The 17,171-nt window shown below is 45.8% G+C and overlaps 1 protein-coding gene across 1 annotated transcript in view; it reads right to left on the bottom strand.

The window, feature by feature from the left end:
* The window catches only part of anapc2 (anaphase promoting complex subunit 2), a 68,891-nt gene that overhangs the window by 48,513 nt on the left and 3,207 nt on the right, over positions 1–17,171 (bottom strand). Inside the window, 9 exon segments of the mRNA XM_038782589.1 lie at positions 5,928–6,047; positions 8,807–8,901; positions 8,903–8,982; positions 9,540–9,672; positions 15,501–15,554; positions 15,556–15,850; positions 15,853–15,974; positions 15,976–16,097; positions 17,019–17,165. Coding sequence (XP_038638517.1) covers positions 5,928–6,047; positions 8,807–8,901; positions 8,903–8,982; positions 9,540–9,672; positions 15,501–15,554; positions 15,556–15,850; positions 15,853–15,974; positions 15,976–16,097; positions 17,019–17,165 — 1,168 coding nt within the window.

The following is a 17,171-nucleotide window of genomic DNA, read 5'->3' as shown; positions in this document are numbered from 1 at the left end:
CTCAAGCTCAACCGGGCCAAGTGCACTTTCGCACAGGTCCTCTCTGACATTCCTGGGCGACACAATCTCAGAGCACGGGGTGAAGCCGGACGCTGAGAAGATCGCTGCAATTCAGAGCATGCAGCGACCACAGGACAAGAAAGCGGTTCTAAGGTTCCTGGGATTCGTCAACTTCCTTGGTAAATTCATACCCAACCTGGCAGCACGGACAAAGGCGTTGAGGAACGTGACACGGAAGGACACGGAGTTTGCCTGGACCCAGGCTCACCAGGCTGAATGGGATGATCTAAGATACCAGCTGATGGCAGCTCCAACGCTTGCATTTTTTGACCCGGTGAAAACCTACCAAGATCTCCACTGACGCCAGTCAACATGGGATTGGTGCTGTGCTACTGCAACAGGATGACCAGTTGGACTGGGTTTCAGTGGCTTACGCTTCACGGGCGATGACCGCCACAGAGTGCAGGTATGCACAGATAGAAAAGGAGTGCCTAGGGCTAATAACAGGAGTGACCAAATTCCACCACTATGTGTACGGTCTCCCCACTTTCATCGTGGAAACGGATCATAGGCCGCTGGTCAATAGCATTGACAAGGACCTCAATGATATGACGCCGCGCCTACAGCGCATGATGATGAAGTTGCGCAGGTACGACTTCACGCTGGTCTACACCCCTGGCAAGGACCTTGTGATAGCTGACACGTTATCACGAGCCTATGGACGCTGACACCCGCCACTGGCGTCCATCAATGATGTGGAAGCTCATGCACAGTGGTGCAGGAGACGCTCCCGGCAACGGATGAGAGCTGCAGCAAATTCGTCAGGCGACACAGGAGGACGCCACCCTCCTTCAAGTCCTACACAACCTGCAGCATGGCTGGCCAAAGGGGCGGTGCCCACAGTTCCAGAATGTCAAGACTGAACTATCCGTGGTCGATGGCATTATACTGCGGAACGACAGGATCGTCATTCCAATGGCTCTCCGGGCGGACATCCTCCACAGGATTCACGAAGGGCACCTTGGTGCCGAAAAATGCAAAAGGAAGAGCGCGCCAATCTGTTTACTGGCCAGGGATTAACGAGGACATCACCAACATGGTGCTCTCCTGTGACACGTGCCAAAGACATCGACCGGCACAATGCAAGGAGCCACTGCAGCAGCATGAGATGGCCACGCACCATGGGACAAAAGTGGGCATTGATTTGTTCCACTCCATGGGCCGCAACTATGTCCTGATCATTGACTACTTCTCCAACTTCCCGGAAGTCCTGCAACTCCCGGATCTCACAGCAGCAGCCCGTCATCAAGGCCTGCAAAGAAACTTTCTCCAGGCATGGCATCCCACGGACGGTCATGTCGACAATGGTCCTTGTTTTGCCAGCTGGGAGTGGACGGACTTCGCCAAGAATTACAATTTCCAGCACATAAAGCGAGTTCCCCCACTTTTCCGCAATCGAATGGCAGGGTGGAGAAAGGTGTCCACATAGTCAAGCAACTCATCAGCAAGGCTGCGGACTCCAAATCTGACGTACACTTGGCCCTCCTATCGTACCGTTCGTCACCTTTGAGCTCGGGACTATCACCAGCTCAGATGCTTTTCAACAGGGATGTGCGGACAACTTTACCAGCGCTACACTTCACCAATCCTGATCACTCAGCCTGTCCTGGATCAAATGCGTCAACAGCGCCAAGCGCAAAAGCAGCACTATGACAAGCAGGCCAAGGTACTGCCACCGTTGGCCATCGGCGACACAGTGAGGCTGCGAAACCCAGCTGGGGGTTGGTCCAAAATGGCGGTGGTCCTCCGCCTAACATCGCCACGGTCCTACGTCGTGCAGGTCGGATGATGGAACAATGGTTCGACGAAATCGGCGAGACCTTCTGAAGGTCACACCTCGTCCACGGGTCCTTCCGACACTCGATCTGCAGGACACACTGGATCCACAGGACACGGTCATACATCTTCCTGACACCCCAGCAGCAGATGTCCGCACGGACACAACGACCCTGGATCTCCAAGCCCACTCAGGAGGTCTACACGGATCAGACGTGCACCTGACCGTCTGAACCTGTGAACATGGACTGACAAATGCATCGCCCTGCCCTGTTCTGTGTATATACATATATAAACCTAACTCTTTACCTTTGTGTTTACTACAGCTCTGCAACTACGAAAAAAAAAAAAAAAAAAAAAAAAAAAAGTGAAGAAGGGGGATGTGGTGATCCTCGCCTGAGTCACCAGGGGGCAGCGCGGGGACACCCATAAAAGGAACGCCGAAGGCCCGCCTCCGCCACTTGGAACCGGAGGGGTTGGAGTGGCAAGAGGTGCAAGAAGCTGGAGGGTGCTAGTCTGTTTGGGGCCTAGTTGCAGAACATTGAAGAGCAGCCTTTTATCAAGTGTAATCTGTAATTTATTGTGGGACACAATAAATCATCCTTAACCTAAAGACGACTTCGAGCATTCTTTCAAGAAGCATAACATCATATAATCAGCATACTGATCAATCTTTAGTCAGAGTGCTGTCTTGCATGGTATTTCATTTTACATGGCTTGACCAAAGATTAACCTCTTTAGCGAAGATGGCACAATATAGAGTGCAGAACTAACAATATTATATGCAAATTAAAACGGACAACCTTTAATCCAATACTAAATGTGAGTAAATTCTGGCCCCTTCTTCGATTACCGTACCCTCTTATTCTACAGTAATTCAGAATGGGTTTGCTGGTCTGCATGTTGAGTAGTCTACCTATAGCTGGTGCAGGTAGACACCCCATGTTCAATCAGGGCAGTTAGTTCATTTCACCTGCGACAACTGAAGTTATGTCCAAATCTGGGAGCCAGCAACAGCCTTGATGAGGGAAAGAAAATTGGCAGAACTCCACTCCTAAATGGAAGCTCAACACCTTCTTGTGGATGGGTATGAAGAAGCAATCAGTGAGGAGAGGATGACCTCAGCCACCCCACCCCATCTCGTGAGTACGAGCTTTGCACCATGCCTTCAATATTTTATACATGAGTGTCTTGTGTTCAGGAAACTTTTATGAAGGCAGACTCAACAAATACTCAGTAGGTAAAATTAGATTTAAATAATCACAGTTATCCCAGACAACAATTGAAACAGACATATCAAGTGTTACGAGAGGAATAACAATCAGTACAATTGGTCTGCATAATGAGATAAAACAATGAATACGCTACATAGCCCCCAGATCAGTACTATAGGTCATTATATTTGCCTCCAAAATAATTGGAATCATGTTACATTCTAACCTGCTGAATCTGAAAAAGTCTGCCCGAGCGGCTTTCTTTTTAAAATCCTGATGGCCAGAGAGTGATTTTGTTTCCGAGAATCTCTGCCAAACATCCCCTGCCAAGCAGCTAACACAATAGGTGTGAGTTGCTCATTAGTTACCAAGACAGACTAACCGGAGAAATAAACTCAATATTTAATTCCCTGGTATTTTAAAAATCCTTTGTCTTTGTATGTCTCTAGTTAGGTTTGTATGAATATATTTTCCATAGAATTCAAAGCTTACTCAACTCTGAAATAACTTCCATGGATCCCCCAATTTCCAAAACTGTCAGAGAATTTAAGGGCAGCAGTGGTTAGCATTGCTGCTGCACAGCGCCAGGGACCCGGGTTCAATTCTGGCTTAGGTGACTGTGTGAAGTTTGCACATTCCCCCCATGTCTACGTGGGTTTCCTCCGGGTGCTTTGGTTTCCTCCCACTGTCCAAAGATGTGCAGGCTAGGTGGATTAGCCATGATAAATTGCCGTCTAGTGTCTAGTGATGTGCAAGTTAGGTGGGGTTACAGGGATAGGGTTGGGGAGTGGGTAGGCTTCTCTTTCAGAGGGTGGGTGCAGACTCAATGGGCCAAATGGCCTCCTTCGGCACTGTAAGGATTCTATGGATTCTAAATGTCCTTTTTTATAAAACTCCTAAAGTCCTGTCAAAACACAACCCTAGCTTCTTAGTTTTGACTGTGCTTAACCAGTTTGTTACACTTAAGACTCCTAAATTCTTAAAAGGAATGTTACTGTTGCAAGACCCATTGGCTCCCTGACTGGCAAGTCAGAGTATTACAACCAGACCTGAAATTTAATCTCCCAAAAACAACCAACAGCATTGTGAAAGAATGAACTGCTCTTGCTCTTTGTTGGGAGTACAGTAATGGGACTTTGGAACAGGAGTAGGTCATTTGGCCCTTCAAACCTCTGTCATTCAATAACACCTTGGCTGATCTAGTGTGGCCTCAGCTCCTCTTTCCTACCTGCCCTCCATAACCCTTGACTCTTGGCACTCAAAGGCTAATACTAAATCTATTCCAGCCCAAGTTAAATAAAGACCCAGCCTCCACTCCTTTCTGGGCTGGGGAATTCCACACACCAACAACTCTTGAGAAAACAATCCTCCTCATCTTTTCCTCAAACGGTAGACCTCGTATTCTTAAACAATGTCCCCTAGCTTTGGTCTTCCCGAAGTTGGAATGTCCTCCCTGTATCTGTCCTATCACGTTCCCGCAACATCTTATATTTTAATGAGATCACCTTCATTCCTCTAAATTCCAATGGATATAGGCTCAACCTGTTCAACCTTTCTACACAGGATAAGCCCTTCATCCCAGGAATGAGTTGAGTAAACCTCTGAACTACTTCTAAAGCTGTTAGGCACTTTTCACAGCAATTTAATTGAAGCCTACTTGTGACAATAAGCGATTATTATTATCCTTTTTCAAATAGGGAGGCCAAAACTGTAACAGTATTCCAGACGTAGCTTCACCCTGTACCGCTGCAGCAAAGCTTCCCACTTTATATTCCATTTCTCTCGCAATAAAGGTCAACATTCGCATATCACAGTGGTCCGGATGAGCAGGTTCTTTGGGGTGAAGGATAGGTGTGAGCGGTGTGCGGGAGGGCCAGCAAATCATGTTTTGGGCATGTCTGAAACTTAGGGGATTCAGGCAAGGATTTGCCAATGTCATGTCCACGGTATTGAAGGTACGGGTGGTTCAGAGTCCAGAGGTGGCAATGTTTGATTTGCCGGAAGAGCCGGGAGTCCAGAGGGCGAGAGAGGCTGATGCTTTGGCCTTTGCCTCCCTGGTAGCTCGGAGACGGATCTTATTGGGGTGGAGAGACTCGGAGCCCCCAAAATCAGGAGTATGGGTTTGTCACGTGGCCGGGTTTCTCAGGCTTGAGAAGATCAAGTTCGCCCCGAGAGGACTGACATTAAGGTTCACCCGGAGGTGGCAGTTGTTTATCGACTTCTTCGGGAAAATTAAGCTGTCAGCAGACACAAATGGTTGAGGCGGGATTAGTTAGTGGGAGAGGAGAATTGGGAAACTGTGTAATAAGCCATGTTCGCTGAGTGTGGTTGCTGGTACTTACTTGTTGTTTTTCCTCTTGAAATTGTTGTTAAAAATTTATAAATGCCGTAATAAAATGTTTTACAAAAAATAAAAATAAAGGTCAACTCCATTGACCTTCTCATCACTTGTTGACTTTTTGAGATCCATCTACCAGGACACCAAATCCTCCTGTACCACTCAGTTCTGCCAATTATTTGCCCACTCACTTAACCTGTCAAGATCCTGACGTAGACTCTCTTATCTCCTCTCACTTTCCTACCTATCTTGGTGCCAATGTAAAATTTAGCGACCACACATTGAGTCCCTTCACCCAAGTCATTGATCTCGACTGCAAAAAGGTTGAGGGCCCAGCACTGACCCTGGTGACACTCCCAATAATTACAGCTTGCTCATCCAATGAAAATTGAGACCAAGAAATGCCTGCTTTTTCAAAGTCATCAGTTGAACAAAAGGAGGTGCATTACTCACAAACTATGCTCACCTTATATTACATGTTTTAGAAAGCATACTGCTAACTGTACAAGTCAGAAGGAGATGGGTAATCTTGTGCAAACCTGGGTGGAGAAGCCTGGTCTCCAGGGCTGTTTTTAGTGATGAAAGCAGTTGCTGCCTTTGATTGGTCCTTTCAAGGCAAACTTTCAAATCCTGCAATGCTGCCTTGGATTCTGGGAAGTCTGCAGTTCAAAACACAATAAAAATCAGCGATTTCTGAGGGAAACATTGATTTCCAAGCCCAATTAGAATATACGTAATGTGCATTTTAATCAAACAGGATACACAATGGACATTATTTTAGCCAATTTACACAAAGTTCATATAAACATTTAAACTAACTCGGCAGGAGTGTGGGAACCAAGAGGAAATATTAGAGGAGAATACTGGGGTGCTGAAAATACTGGGAGGGTCAGATCGTACTGGTATAGAAAATGGTAAGTTATTAAGTGAAGTCAGAATAAGTGAGAAAGTAAAAACATTTAAATCAGGGTTACTGCACTTTTACGTGAATGCATGAAGATTGGGGAGTTATAGGTGCAGATTGCACTGTGGAAATATGATGCTGCTGTGACAACAGAAACCTGGCTCGAGGAAGGTCAGGGCCGGGTATTAAATATTCCTGGGAAAGGTGTTCAGAAAAGATCGAAAAGGAAGGGGAGGGGTGGCAGTATTGGTAAGAGGGCATTGCTGTGCTGGAGAAAGAGGGTGTCCAGAGGATTCAAAGACAGAATCAATTTGGCTCAAGCTAAGGAGCAAAAAGGGTATAATAAACATTGCTCGGAGTAGTATATAGATCTCCAGCTAGTGAGAAAGATGGAGAAGAAGAACTCTGCAGGGAAATTACAGAGAAGCAAAGAATATAGAGTAGTTTTAGTGGGGGACTTTAATTACCCAAATGTAGACTGGGACAGTGATAGTGTAAGGGCAGAGAGGGACATTTCCTAGATTGATGCAGGAAAATGTTCTACTGCAGCTTGTGTCCAGTCCAACAAGAAGGATGCACTGCTGGAGCTATTTCCAAGTATCAGTTGGGAACATTTAGGAGACAGTGACTGTGGGTATGGTGAGTGACTCTGATGAACAACAGAATGTGCAGAAAGGCAGCATAAAAATCATAACCCAAAGACGTGTGGCTGGCAGGCAGCATATATCATATTAGTGTACAAACCTATCAACACCATGTGAGCAGGATGAATAATATAGTGATGTTTGTGGCTACAAAAAGATTTCTATTGCATAATTATTCATCCTGAAGCTCATTTAATGTTAAGAATCATGGCAAGCATATAACAACTTGATATCCCTTGTATATCTTTACAACTCGCGAAAACTAATATTTTGTGTACCAGGAACACCAGGACAGGTATCTTTATTGCCATCCACAATTCTCGCAACTCCACAAACAATCTGATTTTTAAATCCACAAAGAAACTGTTTGCCTCACTGAGTTAACCTGGTAAATGAATGAACCATATTGGTTAAGAAAAGTTCTAAGTAGTGTTTCTAAGCAAAATAGGAATTCCTTTCTGGCCAAATCCCCCCCAAAATTCTAACTGTATCCAGCTATAAAGCAGCTCTGTATAGAATAAACAAATAATGAAAACCAAAAGTTTTGGATAACTATTAAAAATATTGGAACACACATCCATTCCACTCCAGCAATACAATTTAAAATATATATTTTATACGTGTGGTTTAAAAATATGAATAACTACTTATTAGGGTCTGTTATTAGGGTGGTACGATGGCACAGTGGTTAGCATTGCTGCCTTAATGGTCTGCATGGGTTACCTCCAGTGTCCTCCCACAGTCGAAAGATGTCCAAGCGGTTGGGTGGATTGGCCATGATAAATTGCCCTTAGTGTCCAAAAAAGATTGAATGAGGTTGCTGGGTACAGGGGATAGGGTGAAGGCGTGGGCTTCAGTAGGGTGCTCTTTCTGAGGGCCGGTGCAGACTCAATGGGCCGAATGGCTTCCTTCTGCACTGTAAATTCTATGATTCTCACAGCACCAGGGACCTGGGTTCAATTCCGGCTTTGTGTGACTGTGTGGAGTTTCCACTTCTCCCTGTGTCTGTGGAGGATTCCTCCGGGGGCTCCAGTTTCCTCCAGCAGTCACAAAGATGTGCAGATTAGGCGGATTGGCCATGCTAAATTGCCCCTCAGTGTCCAAGGTTAGGTGGGATTACGGAGATGAAGAGAGGGAGTGGGTCTGGGTAGGGTGTTCTTTCAGAAGGGCGGTGCAGACTCGATGGGTCGAATGGCCTCCTCTGCTCTTTAGGATTATCTATGATACTAAGACAAGTGGCCATGTGTAAGATTTTAGGATGATGATAATACTTTCCTCCCTAAGATTTAGGGCCTGGAATGCACAGCCTGGATGTGTGGTGGAGGCAGGTTCAATCGAGGCATTCGAGCAAACATTAGGTGATTCCTTGAATGGAAACAGGGGTATGGGGAAAAGGCAGGAGAATGGCATTAAGTTATGATGCTCATTGGGAGTGCCCAGTACAGACACAATGGGCTGAATGGCCTCCTTCTGCACTGTAACAATTCTTTGATTCTGTGGATATACATTATTTTAAATGTCAACGACTGGCATAGATTCTGCACAAAGTTGCTTCTGTTCAAACAGTGTCAGCACCTGAAACCCAACAATTGTCCCTATTTGCACACATCAGGTCTCTGGTCCCAGGGACAAGGTAGAGTCTAGGAAACAGGGAAAATCAGAAATTGGAATCTAACAATCGTGAGCTGCACATAACTGGACATGGTACTTCGTTAAAGCAAACAAAAACTGGGATTTGCCTTCCTGGTACACGTCAGGACAACTCAATGGATCTAAATGCAAAATTGAAGCACTGGAAACACAAAGGTGAGGCAAAGTGCCAGGCAATACTCAAAATACAAGATAGAAAGAGGTAACTACATTCACTAACCACGAATAATGCTGAAGAGTTCCTCAATCCTCATATTTGCATACACCTGATAAAGGAAAAACTGCAGGTGTATTCGCCAGCGTTGCAGTGTGCCTTGTCTGAGGAGATGCTGATTTAATACTGGCCTTCTGCAGGAACACCATGCTCAGCCAACAAATAACCTTTGACTCCAACCACTGGACAGAAAGAGAACAGACTTTAGCTGTCAGTTCATGATATCTACTCTTTCCATAATGATATGCCCTGTTTAATCACTCCATTATTACTTCCTATTAATAAATTCAGAACGCAGATAGAAAATCTAAATCCAGGTCAAGGAATAGTCCATTCAGCTCTTTGAGCCTTCTTCACCATTCAATGAGATCATAGCTAATCCATCCTAAACCCCATCCAACTGCTTTGGCTCCATATCTTCAATACACTTTTCTAGTAAAAATCTACTAACCTCAGATTAACAATTAAAGCAGCATCTACTGTTTTCTGTGGGAAAGAGTGCCACTTTCCACCAGCCTTTGGGTGAAACAGTTTTTCCTAATTGAATCACTTGCCTCTGACTTTAAGGTTGTTTCCTCTTGTTAGGCTCCCTCACCAGCAAAGTGCGAGTGTGGCATCAAGGAGCCTTGGCAAAACTGGAGTTGATGGAATCGGGGGGGGGGGTCATACCTGGCACAAAGGAAGATGGTGGTGGTAGTGGAGGTCAATCATCAAGAGGTCCCAGTTCTGGTATTCTTACCTCCTCCAGCTGGGAGAGAAAGGAGTTCTCATACTCTCCACGACACAGTCTGCCCACATGCTCTTCTATCATCTTATGTAAGATGGTAGTGATGGCGTCCGCACTGATTCGTTCCAATAGGTTCACTGAGTGCCTGACAATAAACACCATTAAGTTTAACAAAGCGCAGAACAGTTAGTTTTTGCTTTAAAAAAATCTGAGACAACATGAACTTGGAAACTGATCTAATCAGAATATATGAAACCGGATTGCTGGACTTGCTTTATTTTACACAGGGAGATACAGACTTCAATAGGCCCAATGGTGTAAACTCATGAGGTTATCTGCCAGGGAATGGCCTAAATGATGATCGATAATGGATTTCTATCAGAGGTAGGGCAAGATCAGCTGGAACTGCAAATGTGCGAAACAGGAAGAAAGTAGGCCACCCGGCCCCTCGAGACTGCCACCATTCAATAAGATCAGAGTTTGTGTTTCAGATCCCACATTCCCAACTAATCCCGATAACCTTTCATTCCCTTGGCCAACATTAATCTACCTCCACCTTAAAAATATTCAATGACCCGCTTCCACCACCTTATATGAACATATGAATTAGGAGCAGGAGTAGGCCAGGCGCCTCGCCTCAGTCTGCTCCACCATTGGATCATGTTTTTATTTAAATAAATTTAGAGTATCCAATTATTTGTTTTTCAATTTATGGACAATTTAGCGTGGTCAACCCACCTATCCTGCACATCTTTGGGTTGTGGGGGCGAGACCCACGCAGACATGGGGAGGATGTGCAAACTCCATACGGAGAGTGACCCAGGGCCGGGATCGAACCTGGGACCTCAGCGCCATGAGACAGCAATGATACCTGTGCTACATTGGATCATGTTTGATCTGACTGTAACCTTAACCCCACAATCCTACCTTGACCTCCAACAACCTTTCACCCCCTTGTTACTCAAAAATCTATCAGGCTCTGCCTTAAAAATATCCAAAGATTCTGCTTCCATTGCAAAGGTGCCTGGGTGCTATGGGAAGTGCCAGGCTGCCACCTGGGGGTTTCCAATGACCTAGCCACTGTTGGGATCTGGTCCAGGATCGTAATAAATGTATTTACGTCCTTCCTTAAATAAGGAGACCAAAACGGCACACAATATTCAGGATGTGCTCTCACCAATGCCCTGTATAACTTAAGCATAACAGTTAAATTCCTCTCAGAAGAATGGATAGAAATCCATTAGCCTTCTTAGTTACTTGCTGTACCTGCACACTAACCGCCTGTGACTCATGTTAGAGAACACCCAGATCCCTCTGCACCTTAGAATTCTACACCCTTTCTCCATTTAAGTAATGCTGATTTTTGTTTATTCTTCCTGCCAATGTGAACAACTTCACATTTTTCACCATCTGCTAGATCTTTGCCCACTCACCCAACCTCTCTTATTCCACCTGCAACCTCCTATGTCCTCATCGGAACATAGTTTCCTATCGATCATTGTGGCATCTGCAAATTTAGTTACCATACCTTTGCTCTGCTCATCTAAGTCACTGATTTAAAGTATAAAAGGTTGAAGCCCCACCACAGACCTCTGGGTTCCACTTGTCACATCCTCCCAATTAGGAAAATACCCATCTTTGTCCAGTGATATGCTTTTTCCTTACGTTTGGTGCTTTGCTCAACTTCTTTAGTTAACCAAGGGTGGTCGGTCCTCCCTTTAGAATTTTTCTTTATCGCTGGAATATAGTATTCTGAATATTCTGAAACATCCCCTTAAACATCTGCCACTGCAATGGGAGCAGCTACATAAATTAAATCTGGCCCGGCTAGTTGAACAAATGAAGGAGGACTTTCGGAGGTGGGACATGCTCCCGTTGTCACTGACGGGGACAGTACAGACTGTAAAAATGGCAGTCCTCCCGAGATTTTTGTATGTTTTCCAGTGCCTCCCTATTTGTGTGGGCGGGTAAAACCCCGTGAGTAAAGAAAGTACAGTTGGAGCGGAGCCATGTTTGGTTTGGGGGGGGGGGGGGGGGGGGGGGGGGGGGGCGCAATTGGTAACGGCTCCTCTGCCGTTCTCGCCGGCCCGGTACTCCACAAGCCCAGTGGTAGTGGCGGCCGTGAGAGTCTGGGGCAGTGGCAGAAGCATATAGGAGTGGAGGGAGCGTCGGTGTGGGCTCCAATTTGTGGTAATCACCGGTTTGTCCCGGGAGGATGGTTGGAGCATTTCCGAGGTGGCAGAGAGCAGGGATTGAGAGGCTGGGGGACCTGTTTATTGATGGGAGCTTTCCCTGCTTGGAGAATCTGGAAGTGGAGTTTGTATTGCCGAGAGGGAATGGGTTTCGGTATCTGCAGGTAAGGGATTTTCTGCGAAAGCAGGTTTCGATATTTCCGCTTCTACCTCCGCAGGGGATACAGGACAAGGTAGTTTCTAGAACGGGGGTAGGTGAGGGGAAGGTATTGGAAATCTATAAAGAACTTATGGTGGGAGGAAACCCAGATAGGTGAGCTAAAGCGTAAATGGGAAGATGAGCTGGGAAAGGAGCTAAAGGCGAGTTTGTCTTAGCAGAGTTAACGTGACCTCATCATGTGTCAGGTTCAGCCTGATATAGAGCATAGAACATAGAGCAGTACAGCACAGAACAGGCCCTTCGGCCCTCAATGTTGTGCCGAGCCATGATCACCCTACTCAAACCCACGAATCCACCTTATACCCGTAACCCAACAACCCCCCCCCTTAACCTTACTTTTATTAGGACACTACGGGCAATTTAGCATGGCCAATCCACCTAACCCGCACATCTTTGGACTGTGGAGGAAACCGGAGCACCCGGAGGAAACCCACGCACACAGGGGAGGACGTGCAGACTCCACACAGACAGTGACCCAGCCGGGAATCGAACCTGGGACCCTGGAGCTGTGAAGCATTTATGCTAACCACCATGCTACCCTGCTGCCCCGGACAAATATGTTCACCAGACCACATGACGGTGGCCGGATGAGCAGGAGTGGAGGACAGGGGGTGAGGTGTGCAGGAGGGCCTGCAAATCATGTCCACATGTTTTGGGCATGTCCGAAGCTTAGGGGATTCTGGCAGGAATTTGTGGATGTCATGTCCACGGTGCTAAAAATGAGGGTGGCACCGAGTCCAGAGGTGATGATTTTTGGAGTGTCGGAAGACCCGGGAGTCCAAGGGACGAGAGGCTGATGTTTTGGCCTTTGCCTCCTTGGTAGCCCGGAGACGGATCTTACTCACATGGTGGGACTCGAAGCCCCTGAAATCAGGGGTAGGGTTAGCGACATGGCTGGGTTTTCAGGCTTGAGGAAGGAACAGTGCTCCGAAAGCTCGTGTTTGAAACAAACCTGTTGGACTTTAACATGGTGTTGTAAGACTTCTTACTGTGCTCACCCCAGTCCAACGCCGGCATCTCCACATCATGAGAAAATTAAGTTTGCCCTGAGAGGACCAATGTTAGGGTTCGTTCGGAGGTGGCCGCCGTTTATCGACTTCTTCAAAGAAACCTAAACTGTCACTAAGGTTTAGGGGTAGTTAGGCTATTTTTGTCTAGCTTAGGTGGGTTCAGTGTGAGATGGAAGGGTGTGTTACGCCCTAAATTATGTTTATATTTGTACTTGTATTTTGCTGTTATAAAACCATAAATGCCTTAATAAAATCTTTGTTAAAAAAAAGTCCGCCACTGCTCTCTATTATCTATCCGCTAGCCTGCCATACCAGCTCACTTCATCTAGCTCAGCTTTCATTTCCACATAGCCACCCTTATTTAAGTTTAATATACTAGTCTTAGACCCATTCTTCTCTATTTCATACTGGATGTAAAATTCAATCATATTGTGGTCGCTTTTACGGAGAAGTGCCTTTACACTGAGGTCATTAATTAACCTGGTTACATTGCACAATATTTAAGTCCAATATAACCTGCTCACTGGTTGGTTCCAGAGCGTGCTGCTACAAGAAACTATCTCAAAATCATTCTTTAACAACACCCAGCTCTCTTGACTCCTCCACTATCTCTAAACTGTCAGATGTCTTGTCCACATCAATACTGGATGAGCAGAAATGTCTTCCAATTGAAACTGGTGTTGTATTGCCAACATCCTATCTTTCTGATATTGGCAGATCTCCCATGACTTGGTGTTTGCCATCACCAATCCTCTCCCTAGCCACTGACTCTATTTGTCTCTCTGGCACTTGTCTGAAGCCGAGCCAGACCGTTCGCAACATTTGTTTCATAGTTGACCAAGATGAGCTTTTAACCTTATCCGTATCATCACTAAAACTGCTTATTAACGCATCAATAATATTGTCTGATGTCGCCCATATTTCAGCTCATCTGCTACTCAACCATTTGCCAAATCTTTGCCCACTTACTCAACCTATCTATCCGGGCTCCAACCTCCTTATGTCCTTTTCACAACATATTTCCTACCTATCTTTGTGTCATCTGCAAATTAAGCTACCATGACTCATCTAAGTCACTGATTTAAAGTGCAAAATTTGAGGACCCACCACAGACCCTCCTGGGCTCCACTTGTCACATCCTACCAATGTGACATTGGTACTTCAAACTGTGATTATTCTAATGTGCGTCTGGTTGGCCTCCCACATTCTACCTAAGTATACCTGATGTCATTCAAACCTCTGTTGCTCATGTCCTAATTTGCAAAGGTCCGGCACACCAACCTCCCCTGTTATTGCTGACTTTCACTAGCCTCAATTTAAAATTCTCATTCCTCTTTACAAATCCAATCCTATCACTGTAATCCAGCCCTTACAAAACATCCACATTCCGCTAATGCTGACTTCACAAGTATCCCTCATTTTAAGCTCCCCGGACTCTAAACTCTGGAATTCCCTCCCAAACCCTCTCCATTTCTCTAACTCACTTATCTCCTTTGTGTCACTCATTGAATTGCACCTTTGAATAAGCTTCTGAATATTTGCTCTAATATCTCCTTACGTGACTTGATTTTATACAAAGTCAAAGGTGCTCTGTACAATGCGTAGAGGTGACGTTCGGAACTTTGCTGTTTTAGAATTGGCAGCCCATGCACCATAACTTGGAGTTTAGGGACATCAAATAGATCCTCTATCGGCAATGAGGAAATAAATGGAAAACTGGACGGTTGCACATTATCCAGCATAATTCTCATACATCACTGACCTAAGTGGCAAACACCAAGTCATGGGAGATCTGCCAATATCGGAAAGATAGGATGTTGGCAATACAACACCAGTTTCAAGAACTTGGGGACGCTTCAAGCGATTAGGCCAAGCTTTTCACTTCCCTTCAAATGTTCCTCACAGAAAACCTCCCAAGCTGCACAAAAATACAACAGTTTTTTTTTAATCTACTGAAAAGTCTTTGCAGTTATTGCACTGTCACATTGTATAATTCACTCAGATTGTGTTCTTTCCACAACACCTGTAACAGAACACTGTCAATGACCATGGGCATTTGAGTGGGCATTACAAAAGACTGCAAATGGCCTGGCAGCACGGTGGCACAGTGGTGAGCACTCACGGTGCTGAGGACCATGATGTACAGGTTAGGTGGATTGGCCATGCTAAATTGCCCTTAGTGTCCAAAAAAGATTAGATGGGGCTAATGGGTTACGGGGATAGGGTGGAGAATTGGCTTAGAAAGGGTGATCTTTCCATGGGTCAGTGGAGACTCGATGGGCCAAATGGCCTCCTTCTGCACTGTAAATTCTATGATTCTATGATCTATGACCCTGGTTCAATCCCGGCACCAGGTCACTGTCCATGTGGAGTTTACACATTCTCCATGTGTCTGTGTGGGTCTCAACCGCACAACCCAAAAGATGAGCAGGATAGGTGGATTGAACATGCTAAATTGCCCTTAATTGGAAAAAAGCAATTGGGTATTCTAAATTATTTTTTTTTTAAACTGGCAAATGGCTAAAATTATGGACCAAAGCTTGGTACTTACAATACATGATTGACCTTTGCAAACTGCTCCACTGCAGTGGCACACCAACACTGCCTTCACTGCACTGCAGCCTGCACAACTCAGAAGTTCCACCTCATCGATGGCACTCTCATCATCTTCGTCACTCATGCTATCTCCATTCCGCAGGGTCCTGTCTTGGTGTACATAGATATTAAAAGCACGAGTGTAAAACTCGTGAATTATTTCTTGGAAGGACTGAATAGTTGAGAAGAATAACACAGCTTTAATCATGGTGTAGACTTTGTCTTTCAGTGTTCCAGGTCCTACACTGTTAATCATTCCTGCCTCAATCCAGGACTCTAAATATTTCAAGCTGCGTAGATAGGGTGTAGACTTTGATCCAACATGCTGAAGGCATCATACAGGAGCTTTGAGCGCTGTTGCTCGGTCACCATGTTCTCCCTTTGTGTGAGAAAGTCCCAGAACTCTGCTGCAATATTCCTCTGAGATCTATCTGCAAGACTCCAGAAACCATTCCACTACCACGGAGTTCAAACCATAATGCCGCAAAGTTTCCAGTGCAGCAAGCAGCTCATCCTCCGCAAAGTCATCACCACTTCCCAATCCAGAAGCTGCCTGAAAAACAAATACATTTATAATCACACAGAATTTGTACTTTCATTTCTCCTCTGCACCTACCATTCGCGCCACTTCAAAGGGATTTTTACTTAAGGTTTGCACGAGATTATGTGATTAAAATGGTTGTATCGCATTGCTCTTACTGCTATTTGAAAATGAAATGAAATTGCTTATTGTCACGAAGACTTCAATGAAGTTACTGTGAAAAGCCCTTAGTCGCCACATTCCGACGCCTGTTCGGGGAGACTGGGAAGGGAATTGAACCGTGCTGCTGGCCTGCCTTTGTCTGCTTTCAAAGCCAGCGATTTAGCTGTGTGCTAAACCAGCCAATATTTGAATCTTAAAGACAGAATTCTCTAATGCATCTTATCAAATAGCTTTTGGAACCAAGGAGTTACACCGCTTGGAATACATTGGGCTGGATTCTCCGCTGCTGGGATTCTCCGTTTTGCCAGCAGCCTGGGGATTCCCCAACGGCGTGGGGCTGCCCACAATGGGAAACCGCATTGGCCAGCTGGTGAGATGGAGAATCGGGGGTGCGCCGCACCCGATTTCTGCTGCGGCGGGAAGGAGAATCCCACCCGTTGCTTTTGGCAGTCAGCGTGCATTAACAAAGGTGTAGCTAATAACGGTGTCACCTTACAAAGGGCAGCTCTCAAATTATAGGATTGAATAGGGAAAGAAGGTCACTGATGTGGATCAGGGTGTCGCCAATTCTCACAGTTTCACTGGGGTCTAAGCTTCAAAGTATCTGCTTGGCCTTTTGGCTCAGATCTGATATGTCTGTTTTGTGGGGACCATGAATTGGATTCAATTTGAATTGGATTTTGGAGCAGACAAGGAGCTGGATTAGGGTTTGGCCCCTGAGCCCTGGCTTTGTAACGCTGAAAAAGTGATTTAAAATCTCCGGTTCCTCACTGCAGCGGTTGCAAATTGACAACAAATCCGTCCCCCAAACCGCGGCTGCCCCCCCCCCCCGCCCCGGCTGACAGACGCCCGGTTACCAGGCCCAGTGCGGAGAGCGGAGTGAGTCCGGAGCTCAGTCTGTTCCAGGCGACGGAGAGGCTAAGC

This window comes from Scyliorhinus canicula, chromosome 21, assembly GCF_902713615.1.
Source record: "Scyliorhinus canicula chromosome 21, sScyCan1.1, whole genome shotgun sequence".
NCBI lineage: Eukaryota > Metazoa > Chordata > Chondrichthyes > Carcharhiniformes > Scyliorhinidae > Scyliorhinus > Scyliorhinus canicula.
The sequence above is the reverse complement of the archived record's forward strand: the minus strand, read 5'-3'. Positions and strand labels throughout refer to the sequence as shown.